The 18466-nt window shown below is 52.9% G+C and overlaps 1 protein-coding gene across 1 annotated transcript; it reads right to left on the bottom strand.

The window, feature by feature from the left end:
• Positions 1 to 792: 792 nt before the first annotated feature.
• Positions 793 to 13074, bottom strand: LOC121465096 (transcription factor MafK). The gene is made up of 3 exons (XM_041678278.1): positions 12879 to 13074; positions 4155 to 4234; positions 793 to 3266 (listed from the first exon to the last, which is right to left on the bottom strand). The coding sequence occupies exons 2-3, from the start codon at positions 4188 to 4190 to the stop codon at positions 2832 to 2834; spliced, it is 471 nt and encodes a 156-aa protein (XP_041534212.1). The 5' UTR covers positions 4191 to 4234; positions 12879 to 13074; the 3' UTR covers positions 793 to 2831.
• Positions 13075 to 18466: the final 5392 nt, after the last annotated feature.

Below are 18466 nucleotides of genomic sequence, written 5' to 3'. Positions count from 1 at the left end.
CAGTTTACATGGTATGGGTGTGCCACGTGAGTGGACCTTTTATAGTCTCTGCCCAGAGGTTGGTTACTACTCAGGAACAGGAAGACCAGAAGATTCAGAGGTCAGCTGTAGAGAAATAATCTGGCCTAGCTAGAGACTGTTTCTGTCTTGAAAAATCACCAAGCGGGCTAGGCCAGGTGGCCCGCGAGCCCCAGAGATCTACTTGTCTCTGCCTCCCTAACACTGAGATTACAAATATGCACCTGGCTATTCTGTGTGGTTTCAAGGGATTGAACCCAGGTTCTCATGCTTGCAAGGCCAGCACTTCACCAAGTCAACTGAGCTATCCCAAGCTCTAGTCAGACTTCTGAGAGCATTTCGTTAGCTTCAGCAAACTGGAACATTGCTTTGGGCCTTACTTAAGACCCTGTCCCTCTTGCAGTGCCCTGCATGTCCATCCTAGACCCCACCTGTCATTGCTCAGGGGCTGAGGCCAAGCAGCCGGTATGACCCACCACATGAGAAAGGGGGGCTCAGGTCTCAGAGGTTCCCAACTATGAAGCACAAGTTACATTGGCCATCAGAGACTTCTTGCCAGGGTAGCCTGGACATTCAGATATATGTGCCAATGACCAGGAGTGAAGGTGGAAGGTGTCACCTTGTTCTACTTCGTCCCTGTATCTCAGAAGATGGCCTGGGGAGAACACCAAGGTGTGCAGAGTAGAAGGCTAGGCCTCAGGGAAGGCCAGCCCAGGCTGGAGGGCAGGACACAGGGTTCCCAACCACATCACCATCCACACACCGGAAAGCATCTCAAACAGGAAATTCTTTATTGCAAAGATACAAAAGCAGTCACAGCGACATGTACAGCAATAAATTAGGTAGTGGCCATGAGGCGGGGCACAGACAGGGGGTCAACAGTCTGTGATCTCTTCTCAATAATTTATAACATGAGGGGAGGGAGGAAGCACAAAAATAAATATTGAAATGAAACTGCCAAGGTGGCTGGGGACACCAGGCCTCCACGTGGTCAGCATGCATCCCTGCCACCTTTTGAAAAAGTAAAGCTTGCTTTGAGAAGTCAGAGGAACAAGACAGAAAACTCACTTTTATCTTAAATAAAAACTCCATATATTAAATTGTGATGATGAAATTTCAGTGACAAAGAGCCACAGGGCACGCTCACACCCTTCCCAGCCCCTTTCAGGCAGGTACCCTGCACAGGCGCTCCAGGTGGCACTGAAAGCCCCATCCAGCCTGCAGGCCAACAGTATGGAGTCTCCTTCATGGAGACCACCACAGGCCTGCAGTGGGCAGCAACCCACAGCCAGGGGTCACCCTGCCTACCACTGGAGACTACCCTGGAGACCACGCATTTCAGTGTGATACCTGCTGGAACAAGCTTCACCAGTGACCCAAGCATGCCCAACGCCACCACAGAAAGACTAAGGGAGGCTGTTGGCACTCTGGGCCTCCATCCATGGCCAGTTCCCCACCTCACTGGCCAACCTACTCTGCATTAATAAAAGATCTACAGTATCAAACTGGGAAAGAAAACTGTATGAAAAAATCTGTACGATAAAATGTGTATATAATTATATATATATATATCTTCTCTCTCTTTAAATATCCCATGGTCCTTATTGATATCCAATATGGATTACCTACCAAGGCAATGGTTCCAACAGTGCTTCCTAAGTGCCTGACTTTGGCTCAGCCTGCCCCCGACTCCTTGTCCACCATATACTCCTCAGAGCCTGGAGGACATAATCCCTTCAGTAAGAAAGCACAAGATGGCCGATGGCCCAGAATGCTATGGAAGGAGGAATAGGCAGGTAACAATTGGGCACCAAAGTCGCAGAGTATCTGCACATACAGTCTGCCCTGGGCCCCTGCTGACACCCACAGGGCATGTCCACGAGGCCCTACAGATGCACCCTTTGTCCCTCCATACTAAGCCTCTTAGGCCTCTTCCACATCCCCTGGGCCGCCAGGACTTCACCCTGACTTCACCTCATTCCTATTTTGTTTTGTTTTTTTCCCCAGCAACAAGACACATCTTAACAGCCATTTCTGTAACCCTCAACACCTCTCAGGCTTCACCGGCTCCCCTCCAGCCTCTCCTCTCTGCTAAGCCCTAGGGAACCCGGGCCCTACTGTTTGCTGGCTCTATGGACAGATGGCCCCTGCACCACAATGGGCAACCTTAACACACCCCCAGGGACATTCCAGGACATCCGTGTAACCCTCACTACACATACTGGACAGGCTCTCCTGTGTGGCCACCTGGCCCAGTGGTTTCCTGTCTTCACACAGGCTGCCGTGACAGCCTGTATACACACAGGAACACATGAAGTAGCCTCTGCAGGAGGCTATATTGGGAACTGTTTCCCAGGGCGTGGACTTGGCTCTAAGGGCTAAAGCAGGTAGTAGCGCCCCTTGATAAGGACAAGGCCAGAGCCCAGAAAGTGACAGTATGGTGTCCACCCCAGCTGGAGGCCCTTAGGGGATGGCACTGATGGCGCTGACAGGCAGGCACCAGAGAAGTGGAAGACGAGTTCTCACTCCCTCCCACAGGGGGCCTGGAGTTGTTCATGCTGATGGCCCATGTGGTTCCTGTCAGCAACTAAAACCACACCCCTGGGGGAAGGAGAGATGTGAGTGGGGGTTGCTTGTAGCACTGGCTCATGAGAGCCTCCCTTTTATCCTGCATCCGCCTGTTCCTGCTCTCCTTGCCTTCAGCCCCACAGGGTGCACAGTGGGCAAGTGGACATGAGGAATCTGTACTAGGGAGCCCGGGAGAGGCGTGAGGGCTGTGCCACTGCCCACGCCCTGCCCGGCCCCGGCAGGCACTAGGAGGCAGCTGAAAATGGCACAGAGGTGGAGGAGAGCTCTGCGGATTTGACGATGGTGATGACACTGGTGGTGGCCACCTTGGTTGGTGTGACAGGCCCCCGGGCCACGGTGCGTGCAAAGGTCTGCAGGGCCTCGTACTTGGAGCGCAAGGCATCCAGCTCCAGTCGCATGCTGCTGTTCTCCCGGGCCAGCTTCTCTACTTCCTGTTGCAACTCTACACGCTGCCGCTCCAGCTCCTCCTTCTGGGTCACACGCTTGATACGGCAGCTAGCTGCGTAGCCACGGTTCTTGAGTGTGCGCCGCCGCTGCTTCAGCCGAGTCACCTCCTCTTTGGTGAGCCCCCGCAGGTGCTGGTTCAGCTCCCGCACCGACATGGACACCAGCTCATCATCACTAAGTACAGGGGCGTTCTCGCCCGCCTCCTTCTTAACCTAAGGAGCCAGATAAGCAAGAGTCAGCACGGGGGAGACAGGGTCCACCAGACTGGACACAGTCACCAAAGACTGGGATCTGGTACAACAAAGGCCCAGAAGTGCATCTACATTGTGTAATGTTCCCATTGTACATCAAGGTGGCAGCATGGGACTCCAAGATTATGCCCATGGCAGGGTACCACAAACAACCCCACTGCTGTTGCTGTGACCCCTCTTTGAACAGGAGGACCTGACAGTCAGTCCCTTGGGAAGTAAGGTCTTGAGTCAACTTAAGTTTTCTAGACACTCAAGGAACTGGGCTATTTCCCCTCAGATGTTCTTCTAGGTAAGGGACAGGATGATACAGTGGCCCTGCTCTTCCCTGACGTCTACCCACTGGTGCAAAGCGTGAATCTGGCTGGTCAGGGCTCACTCAAGGGAGTCCAGCACACAGCACTCAAAAGCCTGCGAGGCAAGAAAACTGACTCAGAAGCACCTTTGGTGACAAAGGTTGAAAAGGCCCAGAAGGGAGTAAGGGCCTGGGCCGGCAGACGGGACATCAGCTTACCTGAGGATACCACTCTGCCCACCTGGCACAGGAGGGGGGATGAGCTTGGGCAGATGAAGGGCCTGTGGATGCAGCTCCAGGTGGCTAGGATCTACGCAGCACCTGTCTTACCACCCACCCCTCCACCTGTGAGCTACCTTCCTGGTCAACAAGGCCAGGCTCTTCTGGGCCACTGTACCACCTCTCCTTCTAGGATCCTTCACCAATTCCTGAGGACAAAGCTAACCTCGTTTTAGGGGCTGTGCTGTACAAGTGGGGCTGCCAGGACAGGGTGAGTCTTCCCTGTGCCATGCCAGGACAGTGCCAGTCACAGCCCATGCTGGTCCAGCCCACCTTACCTTCAATGCTTTGTTCGGCTTGGGATTAGTCGTCATAACCTGGGCCCTGTCACCAGGACGGAACCACCAGGAAACTGTCGCTGGAAAGAAAGAAACAGTGTGGGTCAGGACCCAGCAAGCTACGGGCATTGCCTCTGAGTAACAATACTTGGAATCAGTTCTTCTCTCAACAACCAGAGACAGTAACAAGAGAACCTCAGCTCTAAAATAAAGGGGATGCACATGTAAATCTGCTTGTTCCTGTCCTAGTATGTCTGGCCAGCAACTCTACATGTTTCAGAACAAGCCCAATTCAGTTACAAAGTAACATGTTCCCCCCATCCAGTTCACAACGGCCTACAATAGTGATTCTCAACCTTCCTAATGCTGTGACTCTAATTCTGTTTCTCATGTTGTGGTGACCCCCAACCATAAAACTATTTTCAATGCTACTTCGTAACTAGTTTTGTTACGGCTGTGAATCATAACGTAAATATCTATGTTTTCTGATGTCCTTAGACAACCCCTGTAAAAGAGTAGTTTGATTCCCTAAGGTTTTGTGTCCCACAGTCCAAGAACCACTGCCTTAAGCAATCTGGAGTGGCCGTCCTGGCCATTCTGCATCTGCCTAGCAGGCAGACATGAGACCCAACCACGCCTCATACTCCAGCATCAGCCCTCAGAGCAGACAGGCCCCCTAGGTCAATGGGGGCTGCCGTCCTGTTCCCCGCCCCAGCTCATGCTGAAGCCATCAGCACTGTGGGGTATCTATCGGTCATGAGCAATTGCTGCTTTCTGCTCTGGGTCCCCACAGCCTGAATTCAGACAATATATTTACAGCCGTGGGAAACCAGGTACTGCAGCCTCAAGACCAGAGGGACCTGCCAGCTGCAGAGCTGCAGTTCTCAGCTCAGAAAGAGGGCCTTGGGACAGTGTCCCTTAGCAAGGACTCCGCAATGGCTCACCAGGGAGAAGAAAGGCCCTTTCCCGAAATTTCACTCACCCCTAAAGAAGATGGGGTACAGAACACCTGCCACTCCTCCCTAGCCCTGCCCTCCAGCAACCCATGGGACACCTACCGCCGTGAAGGACACTGCAGCTGTGACATCACCACTCCTCCCAGGCCACCCCAGCCCCTCAGAGTGACCCCAAGGCCCCTATGGGTGGGGTGGGGTGGCTACTGATGGGTAGCAGGTTCAGAGGATCCAGCCAGAGGCACAGGCAGAGAACCGCAGCCACCTGACAGACCCACTAGGCCGTCTGGCAAGGAACTGTCCCTGTGGCCGGCCCGCCAGCCCCCTGGCCCGCCCTTCTCATTCTCCAGTCTGCATTGTGTCACACACCCTCATCATTCATGAAAAAGCCAGCCAAAGCATCCCAAGCATGATTCCCCTCTGATAGTTGCCATGGCGACCTTGGGATGTAGCCAACCCCCCATGGTCTCCATGGCAACGGTGAAGCCCAAAAGCATTCGGGACTTGTGGGTCAAGCCTGTGCAGAAGGACAACACGAGGTTCTCAGGCAGTAAACAAACCCATTCATTCCCTGACAACTGGGGAAGGGGCAAAAGGGATGGGGATGGCCTTTGGTGGGATGCACAGCCATCTCTTGAATTTTAAACCGTGACAATGACAGGCACAGAACAAGGGACGTCAGGGAAACCACACAAAGGAAAGTGTGGAGGACAGGCATGAACAAGACAGTGGGTGACCTCCACTGCCCCTCACCCACAGACCTGGGGCCCTCAGGCCCCATCTCTCTACCCTATGATCCCACCTCTGATGGGGTCCTGTCTCCAGTGCCCACCACCCTCACTGTCAAAAAAAGTCATCACAGGTCACTCTCAGAGGAAATGGCAGTAAGAAGAGCAGGACAGGGACAGAGCCATCCTAGAGGAGGCTCAGGTAAACCACCATGCATCCTGACACAGTACCCATCTGGGACCTGAGCTGGGACCAGAGCTGGTGGGGTGATCTAATGGAGATAAGAGACCACACGGGGACATGGGCAAACTGTAATCACAGATCACCTCCAGCTCCAGCTGGGTTACAGTGGCACTAGGGAAGTCACGGGTTTCCGCCACTCCATTAGGAACTCTCAGGAACCAGGCGCCTAGGAGCCCCAGGAGCCCTGAGAAAGTTTTCCGTAAAGAGGGAGGAGGGGTTGGGCATCTCTTCCAACTTGTAACCCCAGCGTCAGTGACATAGCTATGTGGTGAGTCACGGGCTGTTTACAGAGTCGGCTCACATTCCCACACAAGGACACCCCTCCCACCCGCATGTTCACGGGCCCCAGGGGCCACTGCCAGCGGAAAAGGAAGGTGCTGGGGAAGAAGGGGGACTCAACTCGGGGAAGAAGGGGGACTCAACTTAGACCACGGGTGCTGAGACCCACAGGCCAGGGCTCAGCTTGGGGCAGGAATCTTTCCACCCCATGATGATGGGGCTGTGACACCAGGTGGCCAGGATGTGCACAGGGCAGGGGCCTGCCCCCAGGTGACACCATGAAAATCAACTGACCACTGGATGGGGCCACGCGGCCAGCAGGAAGGGCCCCTCCCTGGCTCTCTCCATCTACACCCACCTCATGGGCTTCTGCTGGGGTCTGAGTTCAGGGACCCTTCTTCAGTCCTCGGCTGGCTTCAAGATGAAACATGAAGCCAAGAGGCCATGGACAAATGCCAACCCCTCCCAATGCTCTGGTCTCTTCCTCAGAAAAAGATGAGAGAACCAGCACCAGCGATGGCCGGTGATGCTGGCTGAGAGGCCCCACTCAGTAGTCCTGGGGGCACACTTACAATGAGCTACGAAGTTTACCCCAGCTTATCCTGCCCCAGCTAGGTTTCTGCCTCTGGGACACTTGGACCCCTGTCAAGATAACTCAAACTTCATCCTGCATGTCCAACACTGTAGAAGTCTGTCCGGGTGAAAGGTGAGGCACACATTGACCCTGGGTCAGAGGTGTGCCCTTCTGCCTGCTGCCAATCATGGGGGACAATCTAGGGAACAGAGATCTTCAGCAACTCAGCATGTGGCTAGGATGGTGCTGGAAGGTGCCCCTGCCCCAAATACATCAAGCACATGGGTATCGTCCCAACCTATCCATCATAGATCAAGCCAGGCCTCTCATCTTAGTACCCTGGGAGGCTGAGGTAGGAGGATCACAAGTTGAAGACGCGCCTGGGCTACAGTGTGTTCAAGGTCACTCTGGACAACTTAGTGAGACCCTGTCTCAAAATAAAAAGGAGAGAGGGCTGGAGTTGTAGCTCAGTGACAGACTGTGTGCCTAGTATATGCATCCATCCACAGAATCATTAAAAAAAAAAAATCAAGGAATATAAAGGAGCCCAAGGGGGAATGTATTGTTTGGAGGTTTCCGGTGGTGCTGGGGAAAGAACCCAGGACTTGGACCACCCCTGAGCTTTGTCTGGGCAGCAGAGAGCCCTGCATTCGTGATAGAAGTTTGTAAGACAAACGTGATTTCAAAACAGTGAGTCACGTGGTGGCCATCACAGCACTTAGAACTCAAAGGCAAGAGGCTCAGTGCAATTTCAAAGCCAGCCTGGACTATCTGGGGAAGACCCTGTTGTAATAATAATAATAAAGCAGCCACACCTGTCATTACAGCAGAGGGGGGAGGGAAAGGCAGGGCGAGCAGGAGTTCAAGGTCATCCTTGGCCTGACTCGGCTACTTGTCATTCTGCCTTTAAACAAAAACAAATCTTTTTTTTTTTCTTGGTTTTTCATGACAGGGTTTCATCGTGTAGCTCTGACTGTGTATTGGAACTTGCTCTGTAGACCAAGCTGGCCTGGAGCTCACAGAGATCCCTCTGCCTCTGCCTCAGAGTGCTGGGATTAAAGATTTGCCACCACCACCCACAAAAACCAAACTACTCTTAATGGCTTCTGAACTCTCAGGGGAGCCTCAAGGCCTCCCTGCTGAGCCAGGGGTTAGAGATTCAGTAGCCACAGTCAAACTACACAGGGCAACAGGCTGAGGCAGAGGAACCCCCAGAGAAGCAGCTGACCCCCTCCTATCATTCCTGTTGCCTTTTGCAATTTGAAAAGGCCATTAAGACAGGGGTTCTGGGTGGCAGTTCTAAGTCACCAATCCAAGCTAGGCACATCTAGCCAAGAAGATCTGCCCTAGATCTTCTGATAAACACAGCCAGCCAGCAGGGTACAGAGTGGCCAGATCTTCCATTTCAAGATGGACTGAGGGAGAAGACCCTATGCAGCATAAAGAGCAGATGGGCATACTGCAGAGCGTGGGAATCCAGCCTAGGCACCCAGGAATAGCAGGCAGTCCAGGTAGACTGCAATCTAGTAAACTGTCCTCAGAGAGTGAGCAAGCCAGCACAACATCTCCCAACCCACTTCTCACCTCCATTAGCTGTCCCTCAGCCCAGCCTCAGACCTCCCTCCCTGAATGAAGGACATAGCACACAGCTAGAAGGACCATGCCCAGGTCCAATGGAAAAATAGACAAGAAGCCATGGGGGCCTTGCTACCAGACCTATGGTGGACCAGAAAAGAAAGTCCCAGTCTCAAAGGGTCTCCATCTTGCTCAAGGTAATGTGGAGCCTGGATCATCCACCTCACTCCCTGCTGCAGTTAAGGGTTCTAGATGATGCCCCCTGTTCCACAAGGTGTTACCAACTGCAGCTCCCTGACCCTGGCTCCTACTGCCCAGCCCAGCTGACAAGGATATGTGCTCTTCAGGTTCCCAGTATACCAAAATGGGGAAAGGGAGCAGGGAGCGGGGTGGATGCGGAGGAGGATGGGAGACCCATTCTGTGCAAGGGAACAGGTTCAAACCGCAGACACCAAACCCAAACCTCTAACAGCTGCAAGCCACAGAACCTAAAGCCACTAAGGATGTGGCCACCTCTGCTTGGGAGCCTTTGACAAGTACCCAGATCAAGTACCCTTTCCAGGACCCCAAGGGTACATAGGGCTGTCTTCACCTGCCACACACAGTGGGCACATGCTGATGAACCACACCACAGCCGGTCAAATGAGCCTCCTCCCACTACGGACCACTAAGTTTTTACTGTGCCGTCCACCCACAGTGCACGGCGGGGCATCTCCGCCCAGCTCTGGCTGGCCGCCCTCCCATAAGCCACAACTGTCTGCCTGGCCTAGAGGACGTCTGGTCACCTTGCATTTGCAATCTCAGGAAGCTGTGTCATCCCAGCTACATCCAGAGGTGACTCAAGCAGCTTCCAGGCTGACGGCAGGCTGCATGGCGCAGCCCCCTCAGCTGTGGCTGCCCTCCCTCTGCCCCTCACCCAGACCTCCCCTCCCTGACTGGCTGAGTGGTTCTCTCTGCCACCAGGTCCTTGTTAGGGTTCCCGTCCTGTCCCTGGTGGTCCTCGGATTTCAGCCACCTTCTAAGCTCCATGTTTAGCTGGGGATGTCTGGTGGGAACAGCTAAGCCCAGATTTGCATATGTGTGTAAATGTGTACTGTCATTCGTCAGATTGTTTATCTGCTGTTTTTCTTTTTAAACTTAAAAATTACGTTTATTTGCTGGGTGTGGTGATTCACACCTTTAATCCTAGCATTTGGGATCCAGGAGTGTGAAGCTAGCCTGGTTTACATAAGGAGTGTGTGTGTGTGTGTGTGTGTGTGTATGCACATCTGTATGTATAAGTGTATATATACTTGCCAAATTATATGTGAAGGTCAGAGGATAATTTGTGCGTGTCAGTTCTCTCCTTCCACGATGTGGGTCTTGGGGAACTGAACTCAGGTCATTGGACTTGGTATCAAGCACCTTTACCCCCTGAGTCATCTCACTGGCCACCTCACTTTTTCAAACCGGGGTCTCTCAGTGGCCTGGAACTAACCACTAAGGCTAGGCCAGTGGACCAGCCAGAGAGGCTCAGTGATCCTCCTGTCTCTACTTCCCCAGCACTGGGATTAGAATGTGTGGCCACACCTAACATCTTTATGTGGGATGAGTTCTCTCTCCAGACCTGTCTGTTTAAGACAGGGTCCACACAGCCCAGGCTAGCAGAGAACTGATCTTCTTCTGCCTCTACCTCCTAAGTGCTGAAATCACAGAACCAGCTCTTAACCTCAGTCCCAAGGTCTCCTGCCCAGCCCCAAGTATGGTTCAGTGTCTCCCTTGGTACAACAAATCCCCAAGCTGCTCTTGGTGCAGGTCGTGGAGTTCCCTTCTCAGCTTCCTGCTCTGGGCTTCCTTCTCTGGCTGGTGAGTGCTCCTGAATGTGGAGGGCACAGGGTCTCTACGCCACCCTCAACTTCTGCTTCTTCTACAAAGTCCTAGACCTGGTTCTAGAATTTTCTTCCAGTAGCTTTGTTGTACAATGAGCCCCTCCCCGTCAAGCAGAAAACTTGTGTTACTGACACCAGCTCCCTCAGGGTATCAAGATACTAAAAAAGTTCTGTTTTATAGGCAGAGGGGGGATTCAGACAGGGAAAGAAGCCTTGGAGAAAGTGTGTGCCCTTGCCCCACCATACCAGATGGTCTCATGGAAGAACCAGGAGTTGTGTCACCACCAGACGTGACAGCCCCTAGCTTCTAACCCTGACCTCTGACCTCAGGCCATGCCATCAGGCAAACAATGTAGGCTTCAGGATCCTCCCCTAAACCAGGCAGTGCATGATCACCCAGGCCCAGGGCTACCCCCGTGAAATTCTACAGATTTTCAGATAACACTCTCAGTTTCCTGAAACTGCAGTTAAGAGGAACTATAACGCATGTGTGACTTATAAAAAGCAAAAGTAAATACGAGCGACCAGGCATCTTCCCGGAGTGGAGCAGGGACAGGGAGGGTGGGGCGGGAGAATGAGTCACTGTTTATAGCTCCCGAGATCGGCCACACAGAGAATTCTCCCAGCTGGCCTGATTTCCATTTCCCGTGTGGACTAACTAGACCCGAGATCCAGAAAGTCCACTCCAAGAAACCTTTAGACTCAGAACAGCCGGGGCAGAAACAGACACAACTTCTTGGTCTAGACTGCGAGGAAGAATTGCCAGCGGCAGTAAACAAACCCTGGGGCTGGCAGAGCCGGGACTGAAAACTGAGGGTCCCTGAGATAGAGTGACCAGGAAGGTCTCACTAGAAGCCTTGAAGGGGCTAGAGGAAGGGCTGGGACACAGAAAGAGCCAACTCTGGGGGAAACATGGCTTCCCAGGACCCTCTGTCCAATTCCCATTTTTAGCAACTACCTGGAAAGTACACAGCCCTGAACTTGGAACCCGGCCCTGCAAGCCCAGCTCAGTTCAAGAACAAGAGGAGAATGTACTCCAGAGAAGCCTGGCTTGGTTTTTTACTCCAATAAATGTTTTATTTTAGAATCACAAGAAGTTTAGTTTTAAGTTATAACAGACTTCCTTTCTTTACCAAGGTCAAACTCATGACATTTCTCCAGCTGATATATCTGAGGAGCAAGGAAGCTTTTGTCGTAAGGGTTGTCCACAGTGACACAGGTTATAGGTATGTCCTGCCTATCTACAGCTTTCCTTGCTCCATCCACATGCCTAAATCCATACCTTGTTGTTTGGGTTTGTTTTTTGGTGACAGAATCTCACCATGTAACCAAGGTTGGTCTTGAACTAGCCATGTTCAAACTCAGTATCAAACTCAAACTGACTTCAAGCTCAGTATCTTCCTGCCTCAGACTCCCGAGTGGGCACGAGCGGGCATTACAGATATGTCGCCACCATAATATAACAGCTTTAGATCAATGCCTAAAAAAAAAAAAAAAAAAAAAAAAAAACCTCCCTGGCCCTAGAAACACCAGGCTTGAAAATGCCATAATGAGGCATCACAGTACCCACGTGCAAGCCACCAGATGCCTTTCGAAACGTGGTTGTCACAGTAAGACCTCAGCAGCGCCAACCCTGGGGTTCCAGAGCTGTTTCTGATGACTCCACAGAAAGCAACGCTTTGAGTTAACTACCAGCTGTGGCATAAGCTGGCTTTTTGGGACTGAGGGCACCAGGCAAGGGAAAGCTGAGTGCCTGTCGGTCCGTTGGCGGGTGAATTATTAAAGTGCATCTGTGCTGGCTATAGAGCTGTGTGAAAAGCAGGGCACAGCAAAGCTTCACAAAGGAAACAAGAGCACCAAGCAGCCTGCCCTCCCAAACATCAACCGTCTGTGAACAGGGCAAGCTCTGGGAGGCTGGAGTGGCTGCCCTCTCTGGGTGTAAGAAGAGTTTCTCTCCGGCAAAGGGAGCTAAGCCAGGCACCTAGGACCCACGAGGCTTTCCCCACCTGTGGTCTGCTAGATTTTGCTTCCGATTTCTCATGACACACTCTTAACACACCTATCCGCTCACCCGACAAGGGAACCTCACACTTCAGAGTTGGAAGAGACCTTGGCCCCTGACCACACCTGAAGAAAGTGGCGGAAGCGATAGGCTGGCCAAGACGGTCACCTGCCTCGCTCCCCACCCACAGCTTCCACATCCGGCACCGCTGGCCGGTCAGCTGATTATAAAGGGACACCAGTTATCCAGGCCCCTGCCGGGTCGCGGCTGGCGGGGGGGGGGGGGGGGGGGGGGGCGATCCTACCGCGATGGAAGTGGCCAGGTGAGCACGGCTCCCGGGAGCTGCTCTCCCGCACGTGGCGGGTCCCGCGTGGGCCCTTAGCCAGGTCCTGCGTGGCACGTGCTCGAGGCCCAAGCTGGGCCTCACGGCCTTCGCGGTGCGCCGCCTTCAGGTGCGCGAACTCGGGGTCCCCCTACCCTGTCCCGAAGCCCCTCACTCACCCGGGTCGCGCGCGGGGCCGGGCGCGGCGGCTCCTCGTGGACACGCACTCTCCACCCGCGCTTCTGCTCTCTCCCCACGTATTCGCCGCCTCCGCCTGCGCGCTCAGGACTCCACGCTCCGACTCGGCGAAGAACAACAAGTCCTCGCCGCCCGCCGTCCGCCGCCGGCTCCCCAGTACTGACACCGCTTCCGGGATCGCGCGTCAAAGCGCGTCACCGTCCCGCCCCCGTGTGGTCACGCCCCCTATCCGATCACGCCCCTTGTTGCTCACGCCTCTTCGCACACTAAAACCACGCCCCCTCCGACCGAGCGTTGGTGCCACGCCCCTGTTGGCCACGCCCCTTGCCTCCCTAGTCGCTGACTCCACCTAGATCCTTCCACGTGCTGTTGTCTCGAGGCTGAATCCTTGGCCCTGTCCACCTCCTGCACACCCGGGGCGGAGTCAGTGCGCCCTTCCCAAGGTGGGGAATGATCGGCGAGCGTGGCACACACCCGGGGTGTCTGTGACCCATTTTTCCCAGGCCTTTTCAGTCGGGCCACCATGTCTCTACTGTTGTCTGTGCTACCTACTATGATCCTGGGGTCGTGGCTGCTGGATCCTCCCGGGGCCTTGGCAGAGGGAATGGAGGCCAACTGGTATTGACCATGTTCCGGACATAACACCAAGTCCAGGTGAAGGAGGCGAAAGGAGCTGAGCACTGGGAAGTGGATCCATTATACCACCTAGTCTGCAGGGCAGATGCACCCTACAAAGAAGGAAGGGGTACCTAGCGTCCTCTTCTGACCCACACTCTCACCTTTTGACTTATCTGAGACAGCATAAGGTCGTAACTATGCAGCTCAGACTGGCCTGGGATGCTTGTAAAACTTTCAGTTTTTTTTTACTTATTTATATGTGTAGATGTATGTATGTGGACTGTTGTGTGCATGCTACCTCGCACGTGTGGAAGTCAGAGGACAACTTTGGGGAGTCAGTTCTTTACTTACATCATATGGGTTCCAGAGATCAAACTCAGGTCGTCTGGCATGGAAGCAGATACCTTTACCCACTAAGCCATCTCATTGGCATTGGCTTAGAGCTCTTGATCCTCCTGCCTCCACCTCCTGAGTGAGTGAGTGCTGGGATCCCAATGTGGTAATATGCTGCTATATGGCTCTCCTTTATAGGCCTCGATGAGGGACAAAAGCACTGTCCCACACGGAGCCTCCTATACTCCAGTCCAATGCTAGGAGTACCAAGATATCCTTAGATAGGAGCCATCCTCCCTCTACCTGCCCCAGAGGAAGGACAGAGTTGGAGGGTGGTGGTCCTGTGACCCTTGGATGGGAAGCAATGCCCAGAATGCATTTTAACATTCTTCTTTCAGACCTAAGTGATGCCCAGGGCTGAGAACCAGATGAACAAGAGTCATGCCTCTGCCCTAGCAACAGTGACCAAGGCTCTCAAACCCACACACTGAGCCTTCTCAGGACTTTTTGGTGTGAGTCGTGAGGCACCCAGGACGTATATTGGGGGCAACAGTAGCAAGTACCTGGAGGTCCTTAGCTTTCTGTGTCGTCAGTTCCACACTGTTGCCCCTTATGCTGCCGCAGACCCCATGACCTCTGACAGCTGACCTCGCGTCTGATCTTACTCCTAAATGTCCTTCTGGCACCGACCACTAGAGGGAGCCATCCAAATCTGCCTACAGCAGCAGTGACTGCAACGCCCATCTGGCGAAGATATTTTCAAAGCTATCCCCTAAGATCAGGAGGATGCTTCCCTTCATTCTCACCAGTGCTCCCACGACCCCATGCACAGCTGGACCCGTCCCAGTTGGTCCTCTCTGAAGGATTCTCCCAGGGGTCGGATGGTTTTGCTGTCATTTATCTGACTCCATGACTCTGTTCTCGTGGGGATTTTGTTAGGATAATTTATTCTCCTTAGTTCCTTCAAAGCAAGAGATCTAGAAAAGCCAGGCTTCGTGACTCACACCTTTAACCCCAGCATTGGAAAGGCAGAGGCAGAGGTGAGTTCAAAGCTAAACTTAGTCTATACAGAGAGCTCCAAGACAGCCAGGGCTACATATGGAGATCCTGTTTCAAAAATAAAAATCCAGAAAAATGGTCAGGGCAAACATGAGAACTTGAGCTTGACCCCAAAACCCAAATAAAAAGGTGGGGCGTTAGAGAGATGACTCAATGGTTAAGAGCATTTGCTATTTTTGCAAAGGACTTGGCTTCAGTTTCCAGTTCTTACATGGCAGCCCTTAAGCTGCCTATAATTCCGAACTGGATCACAAACCCTTTTCTGGCCTTCGAGGGTATTAGGCACACATGTAGTACACAGACATACATGAAGGCGAAACACCATACACATTAAAAAAATAAATAAATAAATATTGGGCCAAAAAACCAACCACAGCAAGTGTGGTGGTGTGCATATTGTGTTATTCTGAGAGAGGGAAATAGATGAGGCCCTGGGGCTTCCTTGACAAGCCAGCGAGAGACCCTGTCAGAAGAAACAAGTTGGGTAGCACCTCAGACACAATACCTGAGCTTTCCCTCCGGCCTCAACATGCTAGTGTGCGTGCACGCGCCCCGTACGCACGTGCATGCACACACAAACACAGAGTCACAGCTGGCTGTGGTGGTGTGCACCTGTAATAACAACTCCTGGGAGGCTGAGGCAGGAGGGTCGTGAGTTGAACGACCTGAACTATGTGCCTTAAACTTGGGATTCCCATCTTTACCTCCTGAGCGCTGGGATGGTGGTCATCGGATGCCCCACCCGACCCATGTCACATGGGTTCAGTTGCTGAGTGGTTGTGGAGACCAGGGGCCATGGCTTGGCTTGCCCAGATAAATGCTCCTTTTTATGATGGCTTTTATGGTAGAGGTGATGTGGGTTACACCCTGGTAATCTATCCCTTGTTGTCCTGGGAAGGGTCCTGTAACCACCACCAGTGCCCAGGGCTAAAGCAGGGCACGCCCTTCCTCCCAGCTGTCCTGGGCTGGTACTAGTGGGAGGGAAATCCACCTCCATAGGGAGGCTGGGCATTCTGGGAGGATTAAATGCCCTCCAACCCACCTACAGAAAGCAAGAGATGGGAAGAACTCAGATGGCCCTGGCAAAGCTAGAAAAAGGGATGAAGCTACTAGCATCAGAGGTCATTAAGTAATAAAGCTACAGACAAGAGTGGGCTAGCACCAGCCTGATGGAAAAGGGTAGCAGTTCTACAGACATTGGTGACCCTAAACACCCCTTTCCCAGGAGCCCAGACTCCCTGAAAAGGGAGACTAGATCCTTGGAGAGGCCAGACCCCAGAACATTCTGTGGTTTCCCCTTAGACATGGGAGCATGGCCCTCAGTGTCTGCTGCCGAGGCCTGTGAGATGGATGTCATGGCAGACGGAAGTTCATGCCAGTACGGCGGCTGCCTCCTGCTCGAATGATGGATGTAGTGTTTAGCCAGGATTGCTCTCTTCATCTTCATGAGGGTGGAATCAATGAATGGACAGATGGAGACTGTGAGCGATACAACCCACTTGTCTAGCCACAGCCATGCCCTCAGGGATGAACTATGAGTTCAGTTCCCTCCCGGGAGGGTAGGGGTTGTAAGATCCCATCCCTGGCATTCTCTGAGGCTAGGAGGAGAGCTACAGGTATCTATGATGGCTTCTGGGGTAAGGAAGGCAGACCGGCTATGACTGCCGGCAGACGGGGTCTTAGCGCTATATAGGAGACAAATGGGAGCATGGCGGGCTTGAAGGGAGCGGGGAGAGTTTAGTTTTCAAAAGTACCTTGACCTTTGTCCAGCTGTATGGCCTTGGGCACGTAGTCCCCACCTCTGTGCCCTCATCCTCCACTTTAAGATGACAATCCCTTCGATTCTCCTGTGATTCCAGGTAATCCTCCTGCCTCAGCCTGCTGAGTGGGAGCTACTGCACCCATTGTATGGCAGCTTCCTGGGCATTAAGAGATTCCTTCCAGGAGACTCATGGAGGTAAACAAAGGGCCACTGTGTCCAGGAATGTGAAACTTGGAAGGCTCTCGAAGACCCCTCCCCAGTTCTATAAAAGGAATAATTGCTGGGTGAGGTGACGTGACCAGCTGCCCTAGAGAGGGAACAGATTCTCAGGCTGTCAAGTTGCCTGTGCATCTTGCAGAGAGCGCCAGGGTTGCAGCTTTCCTGCATTGTCTCCTTTGTTTGGGGTGAACTTTTCCATGATGCAACCACTTTTGGGTCATCCCTGCTCCATAAGTAAACCCCTCCCCCACCACACACACACACACACACACACACACACACACACACACATTTCCATTAGTACTACCACGAAAACCTGATTAGTTTACAAAGTTGGGCTTTGATGCAATCGTTACTTTGGTCTGTTATAGGGCTGGCTGGAACTTCTGTGCAGCTGAGGAGGGGCTTGAACTCCTGACCCGCCTGCCTCTTCCTCTGAGAGCCTGAAGTATGGGTGCGAGCCGCCCATCATGTTTGACTTGCGTGGTGCTGAGATGGCTCCCAGAGCTCCAGGCTTGTCAGGCACGCACTCTACAGTGGAGCCACATCCCAGGCCCTGTTTCCGTATCTTAGTGGCAAAGCCACTTGTTCAGGGTCACCACCTTCTTAGTGGCCAAGGTCAAAGGGTCCAAATTCATTTCTACCAGGACCTGTGGCCCAACTCTTGTGAGTCACAGAGGAGGTGGACCAGAGGTGGTCACAATTATGAGACCACATTCCTCACCCTGGGTATCTCAGCAGTGTATCTGGAGTGGGTACCTGCCAGGGAGGTACATTCCCCTTACCTAGGTGACACAGCAAGCCGCCAGTGCTGATCACTCCACAAAGGGTCAAAGATTTACAGAGTTCTAGAATAGTATATTTCATCTATGGGGTGATTGGTAGGTGGGCAGACAATTTTCCCAGCTGGATCTTTCCTACACACACACAAAGTCGAGCTGGCCTCATACCCACTATGTAGCCTTGGACGGTCTTGAACTTCTGATCCCCCTGCCTCTACCTCCCATACTCTGGGATTACAGGTGTGTGCCACCACCCTACGTCTATGTAGTGCTGGGACTAGAACCCAGAACCCTGTGCATGGTAAGCAAGCACTCTACTGACTGGGCTATGTCCCCAGTCCCAGTCCTTTTCTTTGAGACAGTCCTTCCTCAGCTTCCTGTATGCTGGAATGACAGACATGCTCCTCCAATGTCCACTATTCCCAGTCTGACTCTAGTCAAGCTCCTCTGAACTCTTCGACTTGGCTCTGACTTCTGGGGTGCTGTGCTAGTCTCTGCACAGTCCAGTTTGGCAGGAATCTCTCCCACGGCCTTCTATGGTCTAAATGTTGATGTCTTCCAGCTTCCAGAGCCACATGTTGAGACCTGAACCTCTGCCCTTGTGACGTGGCCTTGGAACTATTAGTAGATGAAAGAGCCTGTGCTCAGTGTGATGGGCCAGGCCTGTCATTCCAGCGAGGGGACCTGAATTAGAGGAACAGAACCTATAGAGTGTATGTGTGTGTGGGGGTGGGTGCATGTAGAATGGGGGGATGCTTACATGTCCTCTATATAGGTTGCCAGTAGAAAGTGTGGT

This window comes from Microtus oregoni, unplaced genomic scaffold (assembly GCF_018167655.1).
Source record: "Microtus oregoni isolate MIOR12 unplaced genomic scaffold, Mior012 000029F_ref0000214, whole genome shotgun sequence".
Classification (NCBI taxonomy): Eukaryota; Metazoa; Chordata; class Mammalia; order Rodentia; family Cricetidae; genus Microtus; species Microtus oregoni.
Note: the sequence above shows the minus strand (reverse complement) of the source record. Positions and strands in the feature narration are given on the sequence as shown.

Coding starts and splice junctions, on each gene's coding strand:
- LOC121465096 (XM_041678278.1), bottom strand. CDS start 4,190: ATGACGACTAATCCCAAGCCGAACAAAGCATTGAAG. Junction 3,267..4,154: donor AGCCGAACAAAGCATTGAAG/GTAAGGTGGGCT, acceptor CTGGCTCCTTAG/GTTAAGAAGGAGGCGGGCGA.